The sequence below is a fragment of the Lepisosteus platostomus genome, chromosome 19, assembly GCF_059453375.1.
Source record: "Lepisosteus platostomus isolate fLepPlt1 chromosome 19, fLepPlt1.hap1, whole genome shotgun sequence".
NCBI lineage: Eukaryota > Metazoa > Chordata > Actinopteri > Semionotiformes > Lepisosteidae > Lepisosteus > Lepisosteus platostomus.
In genome coordinates this window covers 8,301,757-8,327,886 of record NC_142629.1, presented here as the reverse complement: position 1 = coordinate 8,327,886, position 26,130 = coordinate 8,301,757, and the positions used below count along the sequence as shown (strand labels likewise).

Here is a 26,130-nt window from a genome sequence, read left to right as displayed (position 1 = left end):
GTCCTGTATTTATATTGTCATCTTACCAGTCGTCTTCCTCCGGTTGGTCTGATGACTGAGGATGGCAGGGCATTCCCAATTGCTCCTTTGGAAATGTGGCTCAGACAAAGATCTCCATCTTGTCTGTTTAAGTATATTTATGAAGTATATTTGAAAGAGAGATCAAATATCTTTGTGTCATTTTATTATCTTTTTCTGTTTAATGAATTAGATACAGTTGTACATAGTACCACTGAGGCAGCAGGTACAGTACAGAATGTTGATGAATGCCTACAGAGGCGGCTTAATGTGAACAGTCATTAATGTTTGTCTGAGATGACGATCATCTGCTAATACTCTCAGCATTACCTGTAAAAAGACTTTTTTATGAGGCAGAGCAGGCTGTTTATTTGATGAGGCTATGTACACTCCTTAGAGAAATGTGTTGCCATTTTCATATCAAGCATAACAGGTTGAGTGGCATATCAGTGGATAATGCTGTCACTTTGTTTAGACTTTGATGAATATTGCATGAGGGAGTTCAGCAGTTAAGGATAATAAGTGTGTTCTTGGCTGGGGAAGATAGCGTGGTACTACACCTGGGAATTCACTCCTTATACTTTGTCAACGGAATGGGACGGCACTTAGCGCAGATTGCTTCTTTAATAGAAAATATTAATTTATGAAGGAGATTAGTGCTGTGCAGCTGATATAATCCCTCTTTGCCCTTCAGTAATTGAGAGACCTTTAGAATTTCAGTGGTGAACTACACACCTTGGAAATAACCTCTCTCTTTCCTGTTTTAAGTTCATCCAAGGATTTGCTTTTGCATCAATTTCGAAATATGCAGTGTCAAAGATGCTTTGGAAGCAAAAGGTTTATAAAATGTCCAAGTCAGATTCTGCATAGTTTGATAATATATCTACCTTGATAGTTAGTTTGGAGAAGTTACCCTGTATTGCATCTGACTATAAATCTCCCTTTCAGCGGTATTGCAGCAAGCCCTACCCCAAACAAAGTAAACTGTAGGGAACCAGACACATACGAATCCAAGAGGATTATTGCTTTGGGAAATCGTATAAACCAACTTCTTTGGAAATGAAAAGTATTTTGAATGGCTCTACGATATGCAAGCCTGATTTCTGTAGTTACAGTAACTGTTATCTGACAGTGAACAGCACCACAACATTTGTCTGTTAGTGCTGAATTTGGCATAAACTTTTTTTTTGTATTTTGACCTCCAATTATGTTGAATCTGAAAACGTGTCAGAGGAGATTGTCCTTCTGGTAAAACAAGTTAATATTTTTACCGGGGATTTTCACCAAGCATTTTTTCTACAGCTTGTAGCTTTTCAAATTTCAGAATGTTATATCCAACATTATTGTAACCCCAGTGCTATATGCAGATTAAACATGGGTAAACTATGCATATTTGATAGCAAAGTCAATGCATCATCTGTTCATGAGAACATAAATATTTTGTATACTTTTTTCCTACAGTATAAGGAAATTATTACTTGCAATATTAGTGGCAACACATTGCACTCTGCTCTGAATCATAAAAATCTTAGACCATTGATGAGTTATTTCTCAAATGTTAAAAACTGTAAAACTTTGTGTTCCTGTCAATGATCGATGTGTTGATAAAGATACTTCAAATAAACTTTTCTTCAGGTAAAATATCATTGTTGTTTGGCTGCATTGACTCCTGATTTAAAACATGCCCAGAAACTGTGGGCCTCCAATGGAATACTAGAGTACTGTATAAATAAATGTGATAGAAATATTCAAGAGAAAGCTGTCAGGGTTTGACAGAAACAGATATTTCAAACCCACAGACTAGACTGCCACCAGGAAGCCTGCTTAAAATATTAGTTGTATTGATTCAGTCATTTGCTACAGGCTGAAAATGTTAGATTAGTGTCTTAAATAATAAAGAAAACAAAGAATACAGATTGAAACGACAAGAAAAAAAAACAGATTTGATCTGCATAGGTTCTAAGCCTCAGAACTCCCTCTTCTGTTCACTTTGAGCTGAGGTGCTTCCTATCTGAACATTTAATCTAAATTGATTTTCTTCCCCAGATCTGCTTAAGCATTGTTAAAGTCAAGCTCATATGTATGACCCATAAAAATGTAGAACGTACAGTAGAAGATCAGCACCTCCACTTTGTCACAGCGAAATGTGGCAAGTAGAGGCTTCATTGACTGTGCCTTGCTATTTCAGAGCTGTTTAAAAGACAAAAAAATCCACTATAATATATTTATAGCTTTTGCTTGTAACCACTTCATCTACCACCTAAATAAATGGGAGTGTCAAAGCTCCATTGATGAATAATTAACAGACTGAGGAGTGAGGTTTTCAGAACCAAGTCCTTACAAGAGAAAGAAAATAACGCACTTGAAGCCACTTGACTGTGGAGTTATTTTTCTACTTTTCAGCTGAATGTCAAGAGAGGTGTTGGATGAAATAACAGTTTTAGCCATATCGACAAAGTGATGACTCTGATGTAAGCACTTCAAGTTTTTTTTGATAGATAAGGTTTTCTTCAAAGTTTGTATTGCTGCTTGGTTTGAATGCCACATTGGTCTTTTGTTGTAATATTGTCATGTTAGCTTGAAAACGGAATAGTCTGTTGTTGTTGTATTGATATTACTCTTTCGGATTATCACAAATTTTGTTTATGAAATCAATTCACTGCTGTGACAAATGTAGGCTCTGTTATACTTGGTCATTGTGAACTCGATAATTGGTTGTGATTGTATAGCAAAGCCATTCATCTAAACGCAGTAAGGGAACTGTGGCATCTTGTTTGAGTGAAAGTGGGACAATTGAGCACTTATAATAGTTACAAAGTTGTTTTGATCAGATATGTTACTTAACCTCTCATCGTAACTTACTCATAGTTATATTTAAAATGTTAATTTGTTTTTGACAGTTTAGATATCAATTCTGCTTAATAGTTCAGTTTCATTATACAAGTATTTCTGCCATAATATTGAAAAATATCAAATAAAATGTAATTTTTAGTTTTTTTTAAACTTCTACTAGGTTTTTACAAGTATATTCACTAGGAATGTTTTGTACACGCATATGTAAGTCTTTGATACTCAGTCATAGTCAGTGACAGTGGCAGCCACATCATCCTGAGTACAACTGAGCTGTCAGGATACAAAGCTGGGCTTTAGCAAATGAAGTCAAGGGAAGCCTGGATAGGGACAAAAAATGAACATGAGTTAGAGATGTATGCTATATCTGCAAGGCTGCTTACTTTAAAATGCATGGATGAAGACTGATCCTGTAATCTTAAGTGGAGTTTCCTATTTCCCATTATATTATATTTACAACTGGATGTTCTCTGTTACTGATGTCAACTGGGATGCTTACAGTGTTAGAGATACACCTTTTGACTGTTATCGTCAAAATCATCTTATTTGTCATCGCTATTTTATTATCTTTAGACTTTAGAATATTTAAGGTCTTTGAAGGGCCGAGTGCGACTACTTGCATTTGAAATCATTCCAAACTATAAAATGTTTACCACCGAGAAGAAAGAGATTCTAATTTAAAAGTAATAATGGATTACTTTTTATGTATTTGCTTAGCAGGCACCCTTATCAAGGGGGGATTATTAAATATACAATGATACATAACAATAAATGCAAAAAAGAAATAATTCAAATATAATACAAAAAATAAAAATTGCAATTTGACAATTTTGGAGTTAACATCATTAGACTGTATTTGTGTTATTTTTTAATGTCACGTAAACCTGAAAAAAGGAAGAAAAACATTGTGAATTAGAAATAGCTTAATAGGAAAGTATGGTACTATCTAAGACATGCAGAACACCACCGTACATATGAGTTAAATGATGGCAGCTTTCCCTTACCCACCCTGTAAAGCAGCCTTTTGAACTCTTGGGCCTATAACTAAAACCCTCAATACAGTAACTGCAAGCTTCTTATGGCCTCCTGATCAAAGCAGCACAACTCATTTTTAAAATGACTGTAAAAATATCCCCAAAGCCCAGGCATCCCAAAGACTGGACCCTGGAATAAAGATCTGTCAAGTAAATGTTGAAGGTCTACTAATGGTCAATTGTGATTACTTATAATTCCAGGAAACATGCATTGCAAATGATGTGTGAGCACACTGAAATAAAATCTGCAGAAGGTTATAGAAGCTTATGTACAGGTTTTTTAAGCTTGTCATTTCGCTACTTTATGTAAAATAGTTTAGTTCCACCCGTGGAAAAAATCAATCTCTTTTCAATTGCTATCAAAATTGATGAGCTAACACTTACCAACATCTACAAACCTCCTAATGAAGACTCCTCTCACCTTGTACTCCCACCTCATAAATATCCAACCAAACATATTTGTGCGACATTATACACAAGGGGAATATGATTTGAGCAACCATAGAGGGGAGGTCTTGATTGACTGGATGTCAGCTCAACTCTGTATGATACTCAATATATGATGGGAAGAGAGTACATATACAGAACTGATATTACTCTCGTCTTCTTATTTAGTGACAGTCACCCCAGGTTTCTTGTCCTGAACTGGCCTGCGTGACTTCCAGCCAAGCCAACATAAACAGATTATCAGTCCTATAGTATCACGATTGAAATCCATATTATTCCCCCAAAACGAGTACCATGTTGAAATTTTTTAATGAAAGGTAAACTGGTCTAGATTTGCTGCCAAAGTGCAAAACCATTGCTGGCATCAAGCCTGTGGCTTTTATTGCACAACATATCAGAATATCCCCTGTGGCTTCAGACATTATTCCTTGATAAAGAACACAAATAAATGGTCAGGAAAAAAAATACATTTTTTTTACTAGAGACATTACTACCTCTGGCCATGAACTGAGCACCTCCAGTTCCCCAATACTGACAAATTCTGGAGGAATACTTGGACAAAACTCATTATCTCAGACCCAATATCTCATCAGCCATGCTTCGATCTCCCTCAGAGCATGCACCTCTGCCAATCTCTCAACAGCATCCGAAATGGATGCTGATGTTCAAGTCGAACTTCAAAACTTTACCTGTTGCAAAAGTGCAGATCCTGATCCAACAGTGGAACATATAACAGATTCTTGTATTGGAGTCTTTCACCCAGTACTTTTGAGGGTAGCACCCAGGAGGAGTACGGCATTGGACATTATATTACTGTATGTTGCATAAATAAATAAAATATTAATATTAACTAACCTAGTGGTTACTGAAAATTAATTGCATATTTATTAAATATAGTCAGCTTATTTCCACATATAAAGCCTTTATTAATATTCATATTTGAATGTTGATAGCTTATACATTAATAAAGTCATCTGCAACCCCTGAAGTGTTACCTAATAAACCAAGCCACTTGCCACAATCTCATTTAAAAAAACAAAATTAATGAGAGAACGTATCATGAAAGGGGAAATACACTTCTGACTTTCAAGTGTAAAGAAGGTGTTATTTTGGCAGCTTTTAAAATAAAAATTATAGAAATGTAGGCATGAGTTGGGGAAGGATCTTCTTTCTCTTTAATGATTTTCTGTTCCTCATAGACTGTTTTCAAGATTGCCATTTTTAGCTTTAAAAAGGCTTCATTAATTTGGTGCTGTAGGACGTACTGTAAATTTAAGTTGAAATGGCAAAAAGGCTAAAATTGCTTGCATGCTAATGAATAATGTCTCATACTTGTTGTCAAAATGTTAGCAGACATATGCACTGTATATTTGCTGTATGTGTGAGGGCTAAACCTAGAAGTGGAGGTTTAAGTCTCTTGCTCAATTATTGAACTCCTGATTGCTTTGATGCCACTTGTCTATGAAGACTTCAGTGAACTGAGCGATGTACAGCTGTGCCATTGACATTGCGCAACATCTAATGCAGCCAGTTGACAACCAAAAGTGTCTCTTTGAGGCTGCAGCTTTTGATCGTATTGAAGAGAAAAGCATGGGGAAAAAGCAGCAAAACTTTAAATCTCAGTGTTCTCCCTGGCCTCAGCTCACTGTCTTCCCTGAGCTCTGTGTAGCTGTCATTGGGCTTTCTTCAGTCATCGGTCTTTGAAAAAAGGAGAGGAAAAACATAAAACCATGCAACACAGCAAGCTCTTAGGCCAAGTGGAACTGTATAAAGTGCGTAGTATTACAACTGTTGTTCACTCCCCCTAGTTACATATACCGTATTCCCTCCTTTGGTTGGAAAAAATACATTTCCCTTATATGTTATAAAAGTCATAAAAGTGCCTGAATGTAAGGGTTTGCAAATATCATTACTGAAACAAAAATGACAGAAAACTTAGTCTGGACTGTGGCATCACCTGTTTCCTATAAATAATTCAGCTGCCAGAAATAATAATAATTATAATAATAATAATAATAATAATAATAATAATAATTGCTTACACTTATATAGCGCTTTTCTGGACACTCCTCTCAAGGCGCTTTACAGGTAATGGGGATCCCCTCCACCACCACCAATGTGCAGCATCCACCTGGATGATGCGACGGCAGCCATAGTGCGCCAGAACGCTCACCACACATCAGCTATCAGTGGGGAGGAGAGCAGAGTAATTAAGACAATTTATAGAGGGGGATTGTTAGGATGCCATGATTGATAAAGGCCGATGGGAAATTTGGCCAGGACGCCAGGGTACACCCCTACTCTTTTCGAGAAACACCCTGGGATTTTTAATGACCACAGAGAGTCAGGACCTCGGTTTTACGTCTCATCTGAAGGACGGTGCCTGTTTACAGTATAGTGTCCCCGTCACTATGCTGGGTCATTAGGACCCACATAGACCGCAGGGTGAGTGCCCCCTGCTGGCCCCACTAACGCCTCTTCCAGCAGCAACTTTAGTTTTTCCCAGGAGGTCTCCATCCAGGTACTGACCAGGCTCACACCTGCTTAGCTTCAGTGGGTTGCCAGTTGTGAGCTGCAGGGTGATATGGCAGCTGGCAGAAATGATTGTTCAATTGCTTGGGATTGTTTTGTAGGAGGGGGTTAGAATGGTGCTGAGTGAGATGATTAACCAATTGAAGAACAGAACAGTTATTAGACTGCATTGATTAATTGGTGGGAGGAAATGAAAGAAAACACGTTCACCTGGAAACAGAGCAAGGGTCTTAATCAACCACAAAATTAATTAAAACAGTAATTTTAATTTGACTGCACATTTGAACAATGTGTCAACTAATAGCTAGTACACAGGAAAATCAAATTAAAAAAAGCATTCAAGTAAAAACTAATCAAATTATCCCTTTTCTGACAATGATTCCAGACCTATCAATAAAATAAAATAAATCTTTGGACTGAGAGACTATGCAGCACATTATGTATCCATGCTTCTGAAATAAATGGAAGGTGCCTGGGAAGTACAAATACATTCAAATGGATTGAAATGGATTGGTATAGTAACCTCTTGATTTTCAGAGGAATATGTTTGTGTTATAATTACAGATATCCCATTTGTTAAATACAATTCAGGGCCTTAAATTAACTTTAACCCCCCCACCCCCCTTTAGCCTGATTTCTAAGAAACATGCATGGTTTAATAAAAAAATGCACGTTCTGTAGATGAGGCAAATTTGATTTATTTTCCTTGTGAATCCTTAGAAGTTTGAAAAGTAGAAGATTTCAGCCTCCCATGTGAAATATTAGATTTTCATTTCTTGTGATGTAAAAAAGCTATTACTATGTTTTTAAATTTCAATCTTTCTTTTAGCCACAGGGATAGAGAGAGTGCACTATAGTGTGTACATGTGTTCGTCTTTTTTTCCACATGATCATTTGATTATGAGGATCTGAGCTGATGTTTCATAAGTTCTTTGATCTGCGATCACACTTTTTCTAAACTCAGGCGATCAGACTGGAATATCGTACACATTTCAGCACCCTGGGAGTGTAAAGTATTTATGTGACTTTGATCCAAGCGAACAGTTCAAATAGTTTTTCATCATCAATACCTACCATATGAATTTAATGTGCAGTAATTTTCAACATACCACTCTTCTTAAAAAAAAGATTTTTCATTTGTTCACCAAAATAAGTGCTCTTGGGGAGCTGTGTGTTTTATTCAGGATTCATTTTTGGCTGTGTTGTATAAATTTTAGTTTGTGTTATAAGGAGCTTTTCAGACATCACTTTTGAGCAGCCTGAGTGAAAGGATTTTCAACTTAAAAGAGCCAATGACAGTGAAAGGTTCTAGTTTTTCAAATTTATATGTCAGTCTTTTACTTTAGCTGTGGTAGTCCAGAGTATTTTATCTTAAATGAGGAAGCTGACTACAATATAACTTTTCTTTATACTGTATTTGAGATTTTGAATTTAGAACCTGAGGTTTACTGTTTACCTTGTCCTACAGTATGTGCAGTGTGAATATTTATGAAGCAAGTCAGCAGTTGTCTTAAAGTTGATGCTTCAGCACCTGATTTGAACCTTGGAATGTTGTTCTGTCCAAACCTTAGTTTGGACAGACCTCAGTACAGAGCTTCCTCTAACCTGGCTTTCCAAAAACCTTGCATAAATAATCTCTTCCCTGCCTCCAAAATAGCATCCTAAGTTACTAAGTTTATTGGAAGACTGGACAGTAGAGTTTTAGGCTGGTATCTGGAATTTGGCATCCTCAAATGAAATATTCCAAATTGACAGCAAGTAAAATGCATTTATGATGACGGAGGATTTTATTCTCAGTTGGGGTAGAAAGAATCAATCCTGCAGAGAGGACGTGGGGCCGGAGCAGTGGCAAAAATTAAATTACAACTTTGTTCCTTCTGAGCTTGGAAGATAAAGAGTGCTTAGTCCTGGGCCCTGGTTCAAATAGTGCTGAAGAAGAAAATATTTGGGGAGTATTTTGATACAGAACCAAGTGCTGAAGGAAAGATTAGCAGCTGTAACTGAAAGGTTATGCACTCCAGGAAATTGAGCCATGGAGGAGGTGAGCATAATAAAGGTGCCTCTCTAACTGATTGTTCCATTCACGCTGAGATTTCTAAACCTTCCACTGCTGGACTCTGGCCTTGATTGATGGTTTTGATTATGATGGCTTAATAAATTTCATTGACACTTCACCAGTACATTTGGGATCATTTGTATGCCATGGGCGGTGCTGTTTATGGCACAATTGATTTTGTCAGAGATTTGGAGGGGGGAGCGTTATAGTTATTATTTCACTGCAGGGGAAAGTTATGACATATCTTTGAAAGTTGTTAACCCCTTACTGTAGATTTGTGAAAACTTGACACGTAATTTTCTTTTCAGTGCCCATTTGAAATCTATTTGTATAGATACATTTCTGTTCAGATATCTTCTTTGTGTCTGTGGTTTCAATTTCATTTTGGACCCTTCTTGCCTGGTATTGCATCATGGTATCACTGCTTGCTTAGACAAGGTAGAGTTATATAAGGTGTTTGTGAATATCATATCTACTGTTCAGGAGCACATAAAATAAAACAATAGTGTACTGTCTGCAAAAATGCAAGCAAGTCTTGAAATTGAAAAATATCTTTCAACAGAACTATAAAATTCGGTAATAGACTAATCAAAAAAGCCATAAAATATACAATATCTGTGACGCTGGTCCTCTAAAAAACAGCACAAACAGTGCTTGTTACATTCATGTGTTTGTGTTACAATTGCAGTATGTTTGTACTGTTAAAATTAGCATTTGTGTTATTTTCTGTTTTCTTTTTATAGGGGAGTCATGTAACTCAGCATCCCTGCAATGATGCAGGAGAACCAAACTGGTCTCATTAGCTTGCACTACGTTTGTGCTGTTAAAAGCAGGATTTGTACTGCTTTTGTTTCTAAGGTATAGAGTGTTTTTTTGGTCAGACCTGTCACTGAGCTCCCCCTACAGCTGTGCAATAGAGCTCATTCATTAAGCCGTTTTTTGTGCTAGTTTGTGTCATTAATTGTTGCTTTTCTTCTACTTTCCATTCCTAAATAAATACAGCATTATTGTTTTGGAGAGTGACATTCCTCAGCCCTCCTAAAATGGAGGAGAACAACACTTTAGTTTGCTCCATGTTAGATGCAGGAAAACTAAGCTGGTTTCATTTGTTATGCTGTGTGCTGTTAAAAGTAGTATTTGTGCTGTGAATGTGCCCCCCAATCCACTGTGTAATATAAAGGGGAATGCAGTGATATTTTTGTATTCCTGGATTTGAAAGAGTCAGCATTGAGTGCATTTCAAACCATAATGAAAGTAAATGTGCACAGTAATTTGTAGATTACACACAGTAAACATAGCGGCATATTCTGTGTTTCAAAACGAGGCATCAAGTGGCCCTATTACATTGTAAAGAAGAAAACTTGCAAATACAGATGCAGCCATTCAAAGTGCGCGGTACAGACACCGCAGTACAGATACCGCAGGTATGATGACACGCGATACCGCAGTGCGTGATTGGTTGACCGACAGGGGCACTCGTGGTCCGTTGGTCTGTCGTAGAAAGACTTACTGTAAACGTCTTTACTGTGCCCGTTGTAGATATTGAATTTTACCACTGAAGGGAAATCTTAGTAGCTGAGCATAAAAAGAATAGGAGCATACTGTAACGCGTGTGAAGGCCATAAACGATATTAATTTTGGAACGTAAACATACAGTATATGGCTGGTCTTGGTACTTTAAAGAAAAAAATACACACCAGTATTCCATTTCTCCCTAAACATTGTAAGCTTCGAAGTCTTTAACTAACGTGATAGCGGAGTCAACAAGCATACTTTAAGAATTTGATTAAAAGGGAATATAATATGGAATCGCGTATCTAAAGAATTTAATAACGGTATGATTATATCCGTGTACTGCGGCAGAGCTATGTAGGGCTGTTTCGCCTGCCTGATCATGCGAGCTCTCTTGTAGCCTACTGGTCTAGGTGCGTGACTACCAACTGGCAGGTTGTGTGTTCGAATCCAGCTGGTGCTGGACTTTTCATTTTTATTTATTTATTTTTTAATCGCGTAACATAAACATTTTACCGTATGCAAACTGTACTGTATACAGTATGTATATGTATATTTAATGTCTTAACTGTGCCCGTTTAATTGAATTAAAAAAAAAATTATTTAACACGAACATTAAGCTGCTTACATCTTCCGCCTGAGAACAGTCACCCGTTGCTACCCAACGCAGAATGGTGATTGGCTGACACTATCTGACACCCCTCTGATTGGAGAAAAAAGACGTGCTGGTTTGCTATACACACTACCAGGAAGAGGATTTCTTTCTATTCAAAACGTGTATTTTAAAAGTTTAATAAGTAAAAACCTTACAGCGTATACAGATTTCTAAACTGATCAGGATCGTTATCTTTGTCTTATGCATAATAATGTTCACCGCTCTGTCCAGCAAATTAATAATAAACTTTATTTTATATAGCGTTTTAAACGAATAAGTAATTAGACTGCTCATAAACCTAATCACTTGCTTTTTCTTTTTATTTAGGCTCAGATTTCAACTATAGATCGTATTATTAATAACCATAATAACAACCAACCAACAAAAACAACCATATAAACATAATGGTGGTGCTGGACCTTCCAGTTTTATTTATTTATTTTTTAATCGCGTAACATAAACATATTACCGTATGCAAACTGTACTGTATACAATATGTATATGTATATTTAATGTCTTAACTGTGCCCGTTTAAGTATTGAATATTCATATCTAATTTTACCACTGAAGGGAAATCTTAACATAAACATACAGTATATGGCTGGTCTCGGTACTTTAAAGAAAAAAATACACACCGGTATTCCATTTCTCCCTAAACATTGTAAGCTTCGAAGTCTTTAACTAACGTGATCAACAAGCATACTTTTAGAATTTGATTAAAAGGGAATATAATATGGAATCGTGTATCTCAAGAAATTAATAACGATATAATTATATTCATGTTGCAAAAGAACTGCATAAAAACTCCCTTGCATGGTTTCATTACGACCAGAATCGGTCTTGAGATATTTTTAACTTGATTTACAGTATTTGAGAGGTATGTCTTAACACCGATACTACAGTGCTTAAGTACTGCTTACGTATATGTTTCTAGGTTTATATTATGCATTTCATACGGTCAAATTACTTTTGAGCATTAAGAAGCGCGAAACGGTATGCGTTTTACTTTCGTTTTGTGCTGGGACCCGTGGATTGATTAGAGATATCAAGTACATACAGGTCATTTTTTAAATGTTGTAGTTCGTCTTGAAAAAATGTTACGAGTACATCATCTATCAACAATTACACAGGTTCTGTTTCCATATTGCGGATTTTGGTTACGTAATATTATTTTCTAGATTTCACGTTGTGAATATGATGGGATGTCTGATGGGATGTTTCTAAAAATCCATCCTCTGTAAAACGTCTTCTCTAGTTGTCCTGCATATGTATTCGCTAATGAAGCTGTGTGTTCTGAGCCTAGATCTCTACATTTCTGTATGAACCAGCTTAGAGGGCTAAAGACAGCTTGTGTTTAAATTGAGTGTAAGGCAATTTATGCTTCTAAAGTCATGGTCAGCATTTATCTTTGTACTGTGCTGTAAACTTGTTCTGTGCCAAGTCACATTATTTTATAGCGTTTTTAAAGCGTTATCAAATACGGTGTTACTGTAGTTTACTGAGTCCCATGTCACATGGTCTGTGATTGAAACCTGTAAAACCGGTTTAATTCGTCACAGCCAGCACTCTTCAGGTGTGAGGGTCTTCTGCTCAGAATGAAACGCTAAAATGTTTGTGTATATTCTAATGGTAGTGGGGGCGGGGTGTGTGGGAACAGGTTTGGTTGAAACATTTTCTCTGAAAGCATTTTCTCCGCAGTTTAACCGATCTTGTTACAGCATGTTACAGTTTACTATTATTAACCATATTAATTTTAAGTGCTTAATGTAAAATCTTGTAAAAATATATTTTCATTGTTCAAATATACATTAAGTCTGACTATCATATAATAAGTTAAATACAAAACTAAAGAAAAAATAGGGTTAAATATAATTCAAAATATTTTGCTAACAATGTTAACTGTTTATGAATAATAAAATGTATTAACTAAGGAGTAGGATGGCACAGTTGTTAGTATGTTTTTTTTTTTTTTAACCCAATCTCCGGGAAACCATTAGTACGATGGTGAATCGGAGATTCTCAACCCTTGCTGCGTACAACTGGAAAAGAATTCGTGATCGGATCAACGAAATGCTTCGTAGGAGGAGGCGGTCTTTTCCTCTTGTCTAACAGTCTGTCCACAAACAAAACATTCCTGTTAGACAAGAGGAATTGAAAAAAAAACAATGTTGTCAATGAAAACCGGTGTGTGTGTCTCTCCCTGCTGGATGTCCCTCTCACAAACTGCTGAATGAATAAAATACTTTTATTGAAAACGAGTTTGCGATTGTCTGGTCTTTAAATTCTGGAGATACACGATTCCATATTATATTCCCTTTTAATCAAATTCTAAAAGTATGCTTGTTGACTCCGGTATCGCGTTAGTTAAAGACTTCGATGCTTAAAACGTTTAGGGAGAAATGGAATACTGGTGTGTATGTTTTCTTTAAAGTACCGAGACCAGCCATATACTGTATGTTTAAGTTCCAAAATTAATATCGTTTTTGGGCTTCACACGCGTTGCAGTATGCTCAGGCACTAAGTAAAAGGAGATGCTTCGTATTGCTTGACTAATTTTAAAAACTAAGTTATAAATATAAAAATTGCAGGCGCTGCTCTGGTGCGTCGGCTCCTACACAGTGCCTGTCTGCCGTAAGCGTTACAATATACATACAGTGCCCAACACTGCTTGTACCCATCTGTCATGCAAATAAAACACCTTGAATTGAATTGAATTGAGGGGAGAAGGGGGGGATACTAAAGCCAATACTGGCTCAATGGGCTTTGACGTGCTAATGCGTTGGTTTAACGGTCCGGGTGTGGCAGGCTTCCAATGTCAACTCGACTCGATTAGAAGACAATGAACGTATTTTAGCCCTAAATGAATTAATAGCAAACATGGTTTACATAAAATACATTTTTCCAAGAAAGTTTATAATAATACGATCTATAGTTGAAATCTGAGCCTACTTTAAAAATAAAGGAAAAGCATTTTCAGAGAGCAATCACGCTGTGTTTATGTAGAAAAAGTGATTAGGTTTATGAGCAATCTAATTACCTATTCGCTTAAAACGCTATATAAAATAAAGTTTATTTAGAGATGAATGATCAGTGTCGCAGTTTAAATAATGTGAGTCAGGAAACTAACACAGTGCCACCGGATTTAATAACGCAATAAAAACGCTATAAAATAATGTGACACAGTACAGCACAGTACAACAATACTGACCATGACTTTAGAAGCATAAATTACCTTACACTCAATTTAAACACAAGCTGTCTTTCTGTATGAACCTCTAAGCTGGTTCATACAGAAAATGTAGAAATGCATTAGCCTGATCATGATTAAAAAACACATAATTAAACACGCGTTTGCGATTTAAATCAGAACACGATTTAAATCAATATAAATGTTTATATTGTAACGCATACTGTCCAGCCTCCATTTCTCTATAAAAATTTACTGTTGCACACACACACACAATAGAAGCAGGAACCGCTGTCAGAAGGGAAGATATGTTCAAAATATCGCAAATATCGATCATGTTGCGATATTTTGAAATATAAAAGTCAATTGATTGTCCATAATATCACTTACCTATTTTTTAGAAGAAATGTTTGTTAAAATAAAAGTCCAGCATCAGCTGGATTCGAACACACAACCTGCCAGTTGGTAGTCACGCACCTAGACCAGTAGGCTACAAGAGAGCTCACATGATCAGGCAGGCGAAACAGCCCTACATAGCTCTGCCGCAGTACACGGATATAATCATACCGTTATTAAATTCTTTAGATACGCGATTCCATATTATATTCCCTTTTAATCAAATTCTAAAAGTATGCTTGTTGACTCCGGTATCACGTTAGTTAAAGACTTCGAAGCTTACAATGTTTAGGGAGAAATGGAATACTGGTGTGTATTTTTCCTTGTGATATTTTAAGCTCTAGTTGAATGATAGGTGTTGCATTTTAAATCATTTTCGTAGCTAGAAATTATGAAACGCCCTGTTAAAAGCAAGGAAGTTTTTATGCCCCGTTGAAGTAAAACAAAATGCCTGACAAAGTATGGCTTGGACAGATTCCAAGTGCTTGTACAAATGTGCTAAAGAAATTATACTTTGAGTATACAGCTTGTCCAAAGTCATCCATTATTAATACTATTAGTAATATCTTCAGTAAAGGCTTTGATGCATAAATATTTCTGATAAAGGTAGGTTGTGTACTTTTGTCCAACTGAGCAATCTTGCTTTCATAAAATATACCAACATTTTAATGACTGATGATTAACATGCTGTAATACACAGTTCAAAATTAAAGGCTCAAATGCTGTACATGAGAGGTTAAGCTCCCCCTGGCGGTTTTACAAGGCGACACCGGATAGTTAGTCACGTGACACACGTGAAACGCGTGATACCGCGTGATACCGCGTGATACTGTGACACGCCCACCGGGGTATGCCGCGAAATACCTCACCCATTTTGAATGGCTGCATCTGTACATCTCTTTAATCCAATTTAAATATTGCTCTCAATTTAACTTGTTAACTCTGTGTAACTCTACAATCACGTTGGAAACTTTTTGCTGTGAGCTATCTGCTGCACAACCTGTACTTATTCACTCGTACTTTGCAATCCATTTGTTGTTAAACTGACTAGTGAGCAGAAAGGGCCACATCACGTCACAGTTCTTGGGAACTCTTGCTCTTGCCCGTGATGAGACCAGGGGTTTGTGATAACATGGTGACTTATAGTCCTTTTACAAATTTTAGGATTTTGTGCTTGATTCAAATTTTAATTGTTTCTATATAGTAAATGAATTTATTTTGTTACTGAGGTTTAATAACTGGTGTGAGAAATTGGGACTGTAATGAAGAGGGAGAGATGTGTATTCTTAACCTTTTTAAAAGAGAAGGTAGAAGTAAAGAAACACTCACATTTTCTGAAAAAAAAAAAGATTTAACCAGCATGCCTTATTAGCTGTGTAAATAGTTTTAAAAGCTGAAAATCAGTTTAGATAGCTAGCCACTTGTGGATTGCATCATTACATATTTTAATATGAGCAAATTAACACAACTCCCTGCATTAAAAAACAGTGTTTTATTGTGGTAAATTGTGCGATGCTAATCATGAAATGTTCTAGGCTAGACAGTAATATACAGTATGTCTGTCCTGGTACTGGTACTACTGGATTGACGGTATTTAAAAAATAAATCAGAAAAACAACATTGGAAGTGGTACCACCTCTCAAATGTAAACAATAATAGATCACCGCTTTGAGTGGTTCTGAATGAAATTTCAAGCCTTTCATGAGTCAAAATATTGAAATTTTGAAAGAAAGACTTTTGTATTTTCTTTGAATTGCAACTTTTTTACAATAACATTTTTAGTAAATCAGTTGTTTCCTGTATGTGAACATAGGATTTGTTACAGTTCTTATATGTAGTTCAGATTTTTTGTATGTGTGCTTAATATGCATGTTCTGGCGCACTATGGCTGCCGCCGCATCATCGAAGTGGATGCTGCACATTGGTGGTGGGGGAGGGGAGTCCCCATTACCTGTAAAGCGCTTTGAGTGGAGTGTCCAGAAAAGTGCTATATAAATGTAAGCAATTATTATAATTATTTTAATTATTATCATGTATATCTTAATTCTTTATTTTGACAGTCCTGCAGTACCTGTATCACTTATAATTGCATTGGGTAATGCCCGGACACATTGCACAAATGCCAGTTCTATTAAGTCAGCCCTCTTAGATCACTGAATCCTGAAATAACGTAAAATTATGTGGAATGAGGATGCTCTGCTTATCACTGACTTGTTACCTTTATGTCATACATTCTGAATATGTACTGTATGTCCATCTTGCAACATGGAGGTATATACTACTGCACTTAAGCACAAGTTCTATGAAACAGGCATAAAACACACAAAAAAAATTATACTAAGAAAAAGGCAAATATATTTCAAAACCCTGCGTGCTGAAGGACTAGATAATGGTAAAGTCGTTGTAAGAAATACTTCCACTGAGTAAGCAAAAATCTTTGCAGCCTAATATCTTGAACACCAAAGAAGCACAAACACTGGTTTCAGCTGCACAAACAACATTAGGAGTCCCTGTTTGTGCTGTTTGTTTGGGGGCAACTTCACTGTTATATCATGGAAACAAAAGCAGTACAAACGTTACTTCTCGTGGCACAACATGGCACAAATGAATGAAACTACATTATTTCTCCTGTCCCAATGCAGTGTAGTTAAGTGACAGCACTCCACAAGAAAATGCTCTAACTTCGGAAGGAAAGCATCATGATTACTGCTTTTTAAATGCTACAAACCAGGGCAAACGTAGCACAGACAAAATGCAGTGGGAGCCATTATTTGTGCTGTTTGTAGGGGGCCAACTTCACAGAAAAGTAATAAAACCAACAGAAAAGTAATAAAAAGGTTTCACATTTGCTGTATTGTTAGATGTTTCCTGTATTTGCTAACATCTTGAATTAATGCCCTTCTGTATGCCTTTTGACTGATTTTGAATTAAGACCGGTTCAAATATTGATTTATAGTGTATTTAAAATAGTATTTCCACCCAGAATCTCTTTTGCAGTGTTAAACTGGCTTTGGGTAATAACAAAGCTAAAATTTTGCATAGGTTTCCTTTCATGTATTTTAGAGAGGATGGGTTGGATTTAAATAAGGAAAAGAGGATAGCTGTTTTATTTGTGTAATAATTTGTTTTTGTGTTGGTTAATGTGAAACAGTTTCTCATTTGATATCAGAACTGAAGAAGAATTTTTAAAAATTCTGTATGGTAATGATATTTGGTTTGAAGTAGGATGTTTCTGGAGAGAGGTGAGATTTTCACATTACAAATGTCTTTCATAATAATTTACATCTGTTGTTTGTTTTATTTGATTAACAAAACTTATTTTGCATTAAACTAGCTGCCTGAGTGAGCAGTGCTTTTCGCAGAGGCGGAGTGTGATTGGGAAGCTTTGAGAGTAAGAGAGGAAACCACAGTTCACTGACAACATGATGCATAAAAGCCTCTCAGAGCAATACTGCAAAGATGGGGTGCTTCCCTTGACTGAATTTAATAATTCATTGAAAACTATAGAACATTTAAATACACACTAAGAATAGTTCTCAGTTTTAGCATCAACTGGCATCACTTTTTTCTCTTAAGTTTTAAGAAGTAAAGTGTTCATTTAAAATAATAAAACAAAATAAATTGATTACAGTAAGATTCCAAACTAAACAGCAGTTAAGTGACATCTGAGAGTGCCATAGGGTAATTTTACAGTTTCCTGTAGTCAGGTTCTTAATTACGCAGATTTTCTTAAACAAAAACTATAGTCATTAGTTATGAAATACCTGAATAAGTACTTTGAAATAGATAACTATATTAATGTATACCTTGGGTATTATACACTTTTGTAATATACAGATCTAGCCATTCAGAATGCATGTATTTTTCTTTGACAATGTGAAATGTTTTAGATCCATTTACTTGCTTATTAAACTCTGAGATCCTGACTGGTCTGACTTCTATTTGTCTCATTTAGCTGACACAGAAAAGGTGTCCTGTAGTTAATCTTATTAGAATTTGATTTGTTATAAAACCACTCACATCGACACAGGAACAGGATTTTTGGTTGCTGCAGTTCATAGTCTCTTATTATCTTGCAAATGCACTGATCTCTGCAACACTGCACCCTTTTGACTGGATAGTTAACACCTAGTTCAGGTGGGTAGCTGCGTCAGCATGCGTAGGCTGCAAAGGAACAAGTAATAGGTTTATTCCATGCTGAAAAAAAGAAGAAAGAGAACACAACGTTTCGGCCGTGGAGCCTTCTTCAGGTGACACCTGAAGAAGGCTCCACGGCCGAAACGTGTTCTCTTTCTTCTTTTTTTCAGCATGGAATAAACCTATTACTTGTTAGTTAACACCTATCCTAGCTGGGCGGTGGGGGTTGGGGATCATGTTATTGTCTCCTTTCCTCAATGTAACGTAACGTTTCTTTATTAGCCCTATACAATTTCTTGCATTAGGAATGCGTCTTTTAATATCTGATAGTACCTCTATGGGTTTAAGAGTTCATGAATTTAAAGTGAATATTTAACATACTTTGGTATATAAAATTAGTAAAAATTTCAATGTAGTGGTTCAAGTAGGTAGCTGCGTCGACATGCAATGGGTTTATTCCATGCTGAAAAGAAAAGAAAGGAAACAAAAGTTGTAATTAAATTAATTTAATTATTGAATTTGTTGCATTCTGTTACTTTACTTACTGTAAAGTGCATTAGTAACAAGGAGATGTAGACGCTGCCAGGAAGTAGTCCTGAGGGGTTCATGGGAAATGGAGTTCCTAAACTAATACTTCATTAGTGACTATTGGGTATTTGTATTGAAGAATACGGAGAATGAATATAAAAGCCCACACCCAGTTTCCCTCCTCCCTCTATTCCAAGGAGATAATGCACAACTAGGGCACAAAGCACTCCTAAAATATGTGCTATGTACCACAAGTGCAACTTTGTTGTTCTTACAGATGCAGCCATTCAAAATGCATGGTTAAAGCCCATACTGCACAAAATTATCTACAGATTAGCGCAGAATACTACAGTACTTGATTGGCTGGCCAAAATGACCATGTGCCAAACAAAGGGCATCAGCTGAGAGTTTGTGTGTTGAAAGTCATCTTTATTTCATATGCATACAGGAGTCCGTATGAATAGATCATTTGTTCCAGTAGAGGTAATTCACTCTTTAATTTCCCTGAGAACTATGCCAGCTATGCGTACAGACACGATGTGGCTATGTTATCTTTTGCGACCAGACATCCTAAAATGGAGTTAGTAAAATATAAGCAAAGAAATACATAGCCTACAAGATATAATACAAACTTCTGGTAAAACTTTTAGTTAATTCCCTCAGTCCCCCCTTCGATTCCCTCAGCGCGAATCTACAGTTTAGTGCATTATACCGCAGTATGTGATTGGATGGCCAAAATGTCTGACAGGCAGCACTCTTGGTCCATTGCTTGTTAGTGAAACGATTGCTTCATTTAATCTCTTTACTGTGCATGTTTAAATCCGCTTAATATCGAATATTAATATGGAATTGTACAACTAAAGGGAAATGTTGGTAACTGAGCATAAAAAGAAGAGAAGCATAATGTGTCTGAAGGTCATAGACGATATTCATTTAGGAATATAAACATATTATGTAAGTTGTATATGGCTGGTATTGGTAGTTTAAATAAAAAATACACACCAATATTCCACTTTCTTCATAAACATTTTAAGCATTAAAATATTTCATTCGTTTACTTACTGTGGTTATTTTTGGAAAAGTTTTTACGTACTCCTTCTGACTATATTAAGTTTATATACTTTAGAAGTTATCACAGTAAAAAAATTGATACTTTTTAGAATTTGATTAATAGGGAATATAATATGGAATTGCATATCTAAAGAAATTAATAACGATATATAACGATTTAATTATATTCATATAGCTCAAATTATTACCGTAGTACACTTTCTTTGTAAACATCTGTAAACACCATTCACCCACGATTACTTGGAAACATGCATGCCTTGGAAACATGCCTGCCCCTTTCAGCAATAGCTTAAGGGTTGGTGTGATGGGTTAGGCGTGCACTCACATGCTTGAGGTCAGGGGTTTGAGCCCAGCTCTCAGCATGAGTTTTCTTTTAACAACTAAACATTTCTTTGAAAAACTAAAATAGTAAATATTATCTACACTATATTGAATTTGTTAGTATTTCTTAATATCACAACATGTTCAAAGTTAAATGATTTTTTAATAATAACTAATAATTTCAAACTGCTTGTATTTTGTTCAGGGTGAGCTGTCACTGTTTTCACAACCTTCAATTTATTAAACAAAAGTTTGGAGCCGAAAAAAACACGCAGAAACAAACTGAATGCAAAATGTACTACCAAGAATAGCGAACATTTTACAAACATTAAAAAAAGTTACATAGCTAATTCACACAAGGTCGCGTAGCTGATTCACAGCTGGATACAATTTTATCTAGCCTTGTGAAAGCACAAATTCAGACGTTTGTCAAGATATTTACTTAAATTATCCATCTCTGTAATCACACTGTGTTAATCTCAATGTTCACACTCCCCAGTAAAATAAAAAAAAACGTTTTCCGTTTTCCACATTATCACTTCGCAACAGGGGGAAGGAAAAGTGCCGGCGGTCATTTATTTCACTCTCCACACAAAGTTGATTAAAACTCATTCAAAAGGGTGTGGTGTGTTAAGACTAAAAAAAGTCTGCTTAACAGCCGCTTTTAAGAGCAAGGATACTTTCTGCTCATTTAAATAAAGCTACAGTACAGACAGATGTTAATTCTTCAAGCAAAATTAGATGCTTTTCAAAATCAGCTACTTTGCAAGCATTACACGACTTCTCAAAAGATATCTTTTATCTTTCGTGCAAACTCAACAAAGGTTTATTTTTATTATTACGAAATTTAAACGATATGCCTCAGGGACTCATCATAGTATTGTAGAAAATACCATTTGCACAGGAAAATCAAAATACCGCCCCTCCCCACAGCCGGGTCTTGCCTCCCATTGTTCCAAAGCCGTATGGTTTCAAAGTATGTGTGAAATATCATTTCTTACTCCATTTTTTAATCCGGTCTATTTTTACTCATCTGGCTATGTAAAAAATAAAAAAAACATAGCCAAATGGATCGCTGTAAAGGTTAAATTCCAAGCTGAAAAGACAAGACTCACCATGTCTTCTCTAATTCTTCAGTTCACAACTCATCCATGGTCATTCATTACTAATATTGTAACGAACGGCAGGCATACAGATGGAACAAACCGGTTGCAGTGTGGTGACAGCACTACCCTCCTGCGCATAACAGGGCTGCTGGCCACTGGTGCTGAAGGAGGTCTTCTGTAGCTCAACCGGCAAAACCTCTGTTGAGCAACACAGGAGACCTGGGTTCGTGCCCATGCGGTGAAGGGTGAACTGAGGTGGGAGTAGCAAGCACACAAGCCCAAGAATCTGAATTAGTTACAATATTGTTAATAATATATTCCATATGTCATTTAAATTGGAATATTTTTACAAATATAAGAGGCAATACACAACGTGTAAAAATAACGCCTTTCCCTCCTTTAACTTAAAGAATTCGGTGAAGAAACCATCACTTATAATAATTCATCCAGATGCACACACTCACACCATAGCCAACAACAAGCTATAACCGTGGACTATTTTTATATATTCGGCTACGTAAGAAACAAAGTAATTCTCTGATTGGACTCTGAACTGCCTGGGTGAAGTGCACTACATGACAGTCCATTGCCTATTACCACTATAAGGACAATAATATATATATTTTTTTTAAGTCAAATGTTTCCAAAATGTTCCCTTGTGACATTTTAGCTGCTTAGTTACACAACTCAATATTAATATTACTATCAAGAGGTATTAGATCAGTACAACCGCATTTTAGCACAGCATACGTCACACTTTTTGAATGGCTGGATCTTTATGTATTTCTAACAACTCTGATGAAACCAAATAATTATAAAACTACTAATATAATAATTTAATATATAACTAAAATAATTATATCTACTACTAAGAAGAAAAAGGCTAGTGAAAACCTTTATAAAAAAGTAAAAATGTAGATATTAAATGGATATACATTAAATTTATATATAAAACTAAATGCTGCGTACACATAAAAAACTCAATTGTTTAAGAAACTGAACTCATTCTTTTTAAGGGTATCTTTAAATTCCCTTGCTCATCCTGGAGATTGTACTGCAGGTCTGGAGGTTCATACAAGTTATTATGTTTTATTAATATTACTCTAATATTTTACATACTGTCATATATACAATAATCAGAAATGTGAATTAAGTTTGCATATTATTTTATTGTCAGAGAAAGTCTCTATTATGCCCAAGGGACAGTTTGTTGAAAAAATACTTTCGGTTTTGGATGGAATTGAACTCGGACTCTGTCGCGTGATTTTTATCACTGAGCTACCAATGCATCACTCTGACGGGCATTTGATTTTCCATTGCAACAGATGTAGTTAAAGGAGCTTTTCAATGCCTTCTCAAATAACCACATCAAGTAACTGAGTTAAAGATGATTAAGAAAATGTTTATGATAAAGGCCGAATACTGTTGAATGCCTTATTTTTTTATTTCTAGCTACCACTACCTGCTGTACAGTACATGCATATTTTTTTTAAATGAATATAGTTAATGACATTCACATTAATATGCTCAGTTATTTTTGTCACAGTAAGTGACTGAGTAACTTTGATGCAGATAATGTTTATGAAGAAGGTGGAATACCAGCTACCGTATGTACATAGGGTAAATATATATTTATATTAATAAATTAATAGTTTAGGTCATTCAGAACGTTATACTTCTGTTATTTTCATAGTATTTTCAACTACCAAAATCTCTACCATTCCGTATTAAATGGATTTAAAGATAGAGAAACATCAAATGAAGCAATCATTTCACTAATATCTAACAAGTGCCACCTATCAATCATCTTTGGACATTGAATCACACACTGTACCTGTACACTGTACGCTGTAGTATAGCAAATGTGGTAATAAGAATTACCGTAGGTTCTGAGTGGCGGCATCTGTCTTTATTTTCTGCTTATTTTGAGTAGCACTATTGACACAGAGACCTTTGTTCTAAAGACAGAAATTAATATTGGAGGAAACCTATCAAGGGCCTAAGTACACTTCAAAGACCAGCAGAGACAACAGAGGCCATGGGCAAGATCTACTGTAGCACCGTATCCATACCATTTCTCACTTGCCAGGCATTGGGCCCTAACTATGTCTTGTTTTGCACCTTACAGATGATGTTTCACCATATTTCAAGACGGAGCCTGGTCCTGCTCAGATTCACCTTGAAGGCAATCGCCTGGTCATGACATGTCTGACCGAAGGAAGCTGGCCCTTGGAGTTCAAATGGATTTTGAACAACACTGATATCACTTCCTTCTCACCTGAGTACAAGTAAATGTGCAGTTTATTTCTTTGAATAAACCCCAAAAGAGTTGTTCACAGTATCCTTAGGCCCTTACTGTATGTTGTGGATTCAAAAAATAGAATGTCCACATTTTTGCTTATTAAGCTTACAATAATTAAAGTAGCCCTTTATGGACATTTTGGTTTAAAACTGTTTTCCAAACAAAGACATTGGAGAATGTGGAGTGAAACTGTTAAATCTGAGTTTTAAACCTTTTTCCTGAAGCTGGTGCTTGTTTTAAAAGTGTCCTTACACAGGCAAATTTGTGCAATAATGCAACTGTGTAGTCTCCATTCAAGTACACTAAGTTTTACCAGAAATGACTTGCATTTGCTTTGCAAAAGTGAATTTAAAGTGAATATTTGAAATGAATCTTGAACTGCAGGAAAACACAAGTGGCCTTTATATGTGTTAGAGCACCACGTGGTTCACTTGGCATTAAGGGTAGAGGGTAGAGGCCAATTTTCACTGTAACATTCTGGATATTATGCAGCAAATGAGATTATCATACTGCATTATGTATGCAAATTACAAGAGAAACAAGTTACTGTGCACAAGCGTGTTTATTCTAAAGTTGTTTTTGATTCCATAGATTGCCCTTTATAGTTTGGGACTTGATATGCATGAAATATTATTGAATTATTGCATGGAATTTTTAATAATGCCATAAATATAAAATACTCTGCATACTTAATCACATGATATTTGGCATACTCTTTTCTCCTGGTGCTGTAAATGTGCTTTATTTTCTGCAATATTTTTAAATAACACTGTGCTAGGCTTGTGTGACTTTTCCCACATCCCTTTTTATTTAATTTCTGCAACCTTACTTGCTCACATTGCTGGCTTCTGTCTGCATATAATATACATTATTTTATCACTAGCAGAAAGCAATAATGAGGCTTTCTGCTAGTTTAGCAAAGTTATGCATGTCAACATAACTCAATGTGTGACTGGAGACTTTAACACTGTAGCTTGTCTGCAGCAGTAAGGACGTGTGATGACACAAATGCTGTTGTTGCATGGGTCTATGAATAAATGCCATTCTTGTCCACAAATCTAGGCAAACTTAACACAAGGAAAATGGAAAATGTAGCCATGTAGGAGCAGAGGTGCACTGTAGTATTAAGCAGAACCCCAAAATGCACTATTGTAGCCCTCCCCTTAAGGCTACAGGGAGCTATTGATATTAAAAAATGCAGTGTCCTGCTCAGCTCTTTAGACTATGCTCCTTTGTTGTATGCTAATTTCCTGTTTCAAAATACCCTTGCAAATACAGATCATCATTAAAACCCCTACCTCTACCTTCACACAACCTAATAAAAACGTGACCCATGCTCACTGTGTCCCAGTCAGGTGGCAGGCATATACAGTGCAAACTATAACATCCACATGGAAATAAAAAATATTATAATTCATTAGGTTATGACTGTTCACAAGTTGTATTTTGAAGAGTAGCAGGGTAGTAATACAATTAGTAACCAGATCCATATTGACAGTATCAGGCTATCAAGGTTCAGTAGTTTTAATTAAAATATTTATATATACTTACAGCATTTATTAAGCAAAAAAACTATAGTCAAATGTTGCCAATGTGTACAGTATATGCACACTTAGGCATGTGGTACCATGAGCACCGTAGCAAGCTGTTAGGTTTTTCCTCATTTTAAAATTGAATGCTCTGAGAATCCACCTTTGAAACTTAGAAAGCCTAGAATTGCTCTGAATGCTCCAAATAAAGGCTCCTTGGTGTTTTCAAACAGCTAGGAAGAGTGTTGTGTGTGCATGAAGGGCATCCAATCATTGCGAAAGATACAGTATTTCTTTTATTATTATGTACTGTGAAGATGGGATTTGAAACAGAACTAGTTATGTTGCACAAAAGACCATCAGTTTGGTTTCCGTTTTGATGTCACAATCTTCAAACACCCAGTTCCTCAGGCGATCAAAGGCCATGCTTTCAAATTTCAAACAAAATG

At 36.0% G+C, this 26,130-nt stretch overlaps 1 protein-coding gene across 4 annotated transcripts in view; it reads left to right on the top strand.

Moving 5' to 3' along the window:
• The window catches only part of sdk1a (sidekick cell adhesion molecule 1a), a 493,742-nt gene that overhangs the window by 175,482 nt on the left and 292,130 nt on the right, over positions 1–26,130 (top strand). For all 4 annotated transcript variants that reach the window (XM_088612342.1, XM_088612344.1, XM_088612341.1 and 1 more), the window contains exon 3: positions 23,979–24,138. In XM_088612342.1, coding sequence (XP_088468468.1) covers positions 23,979–24,138 — 160 coding nt within the window. The remainder of the gene's footprint in view (positions 1–23,978; positions 24,139–26,130) is intronic.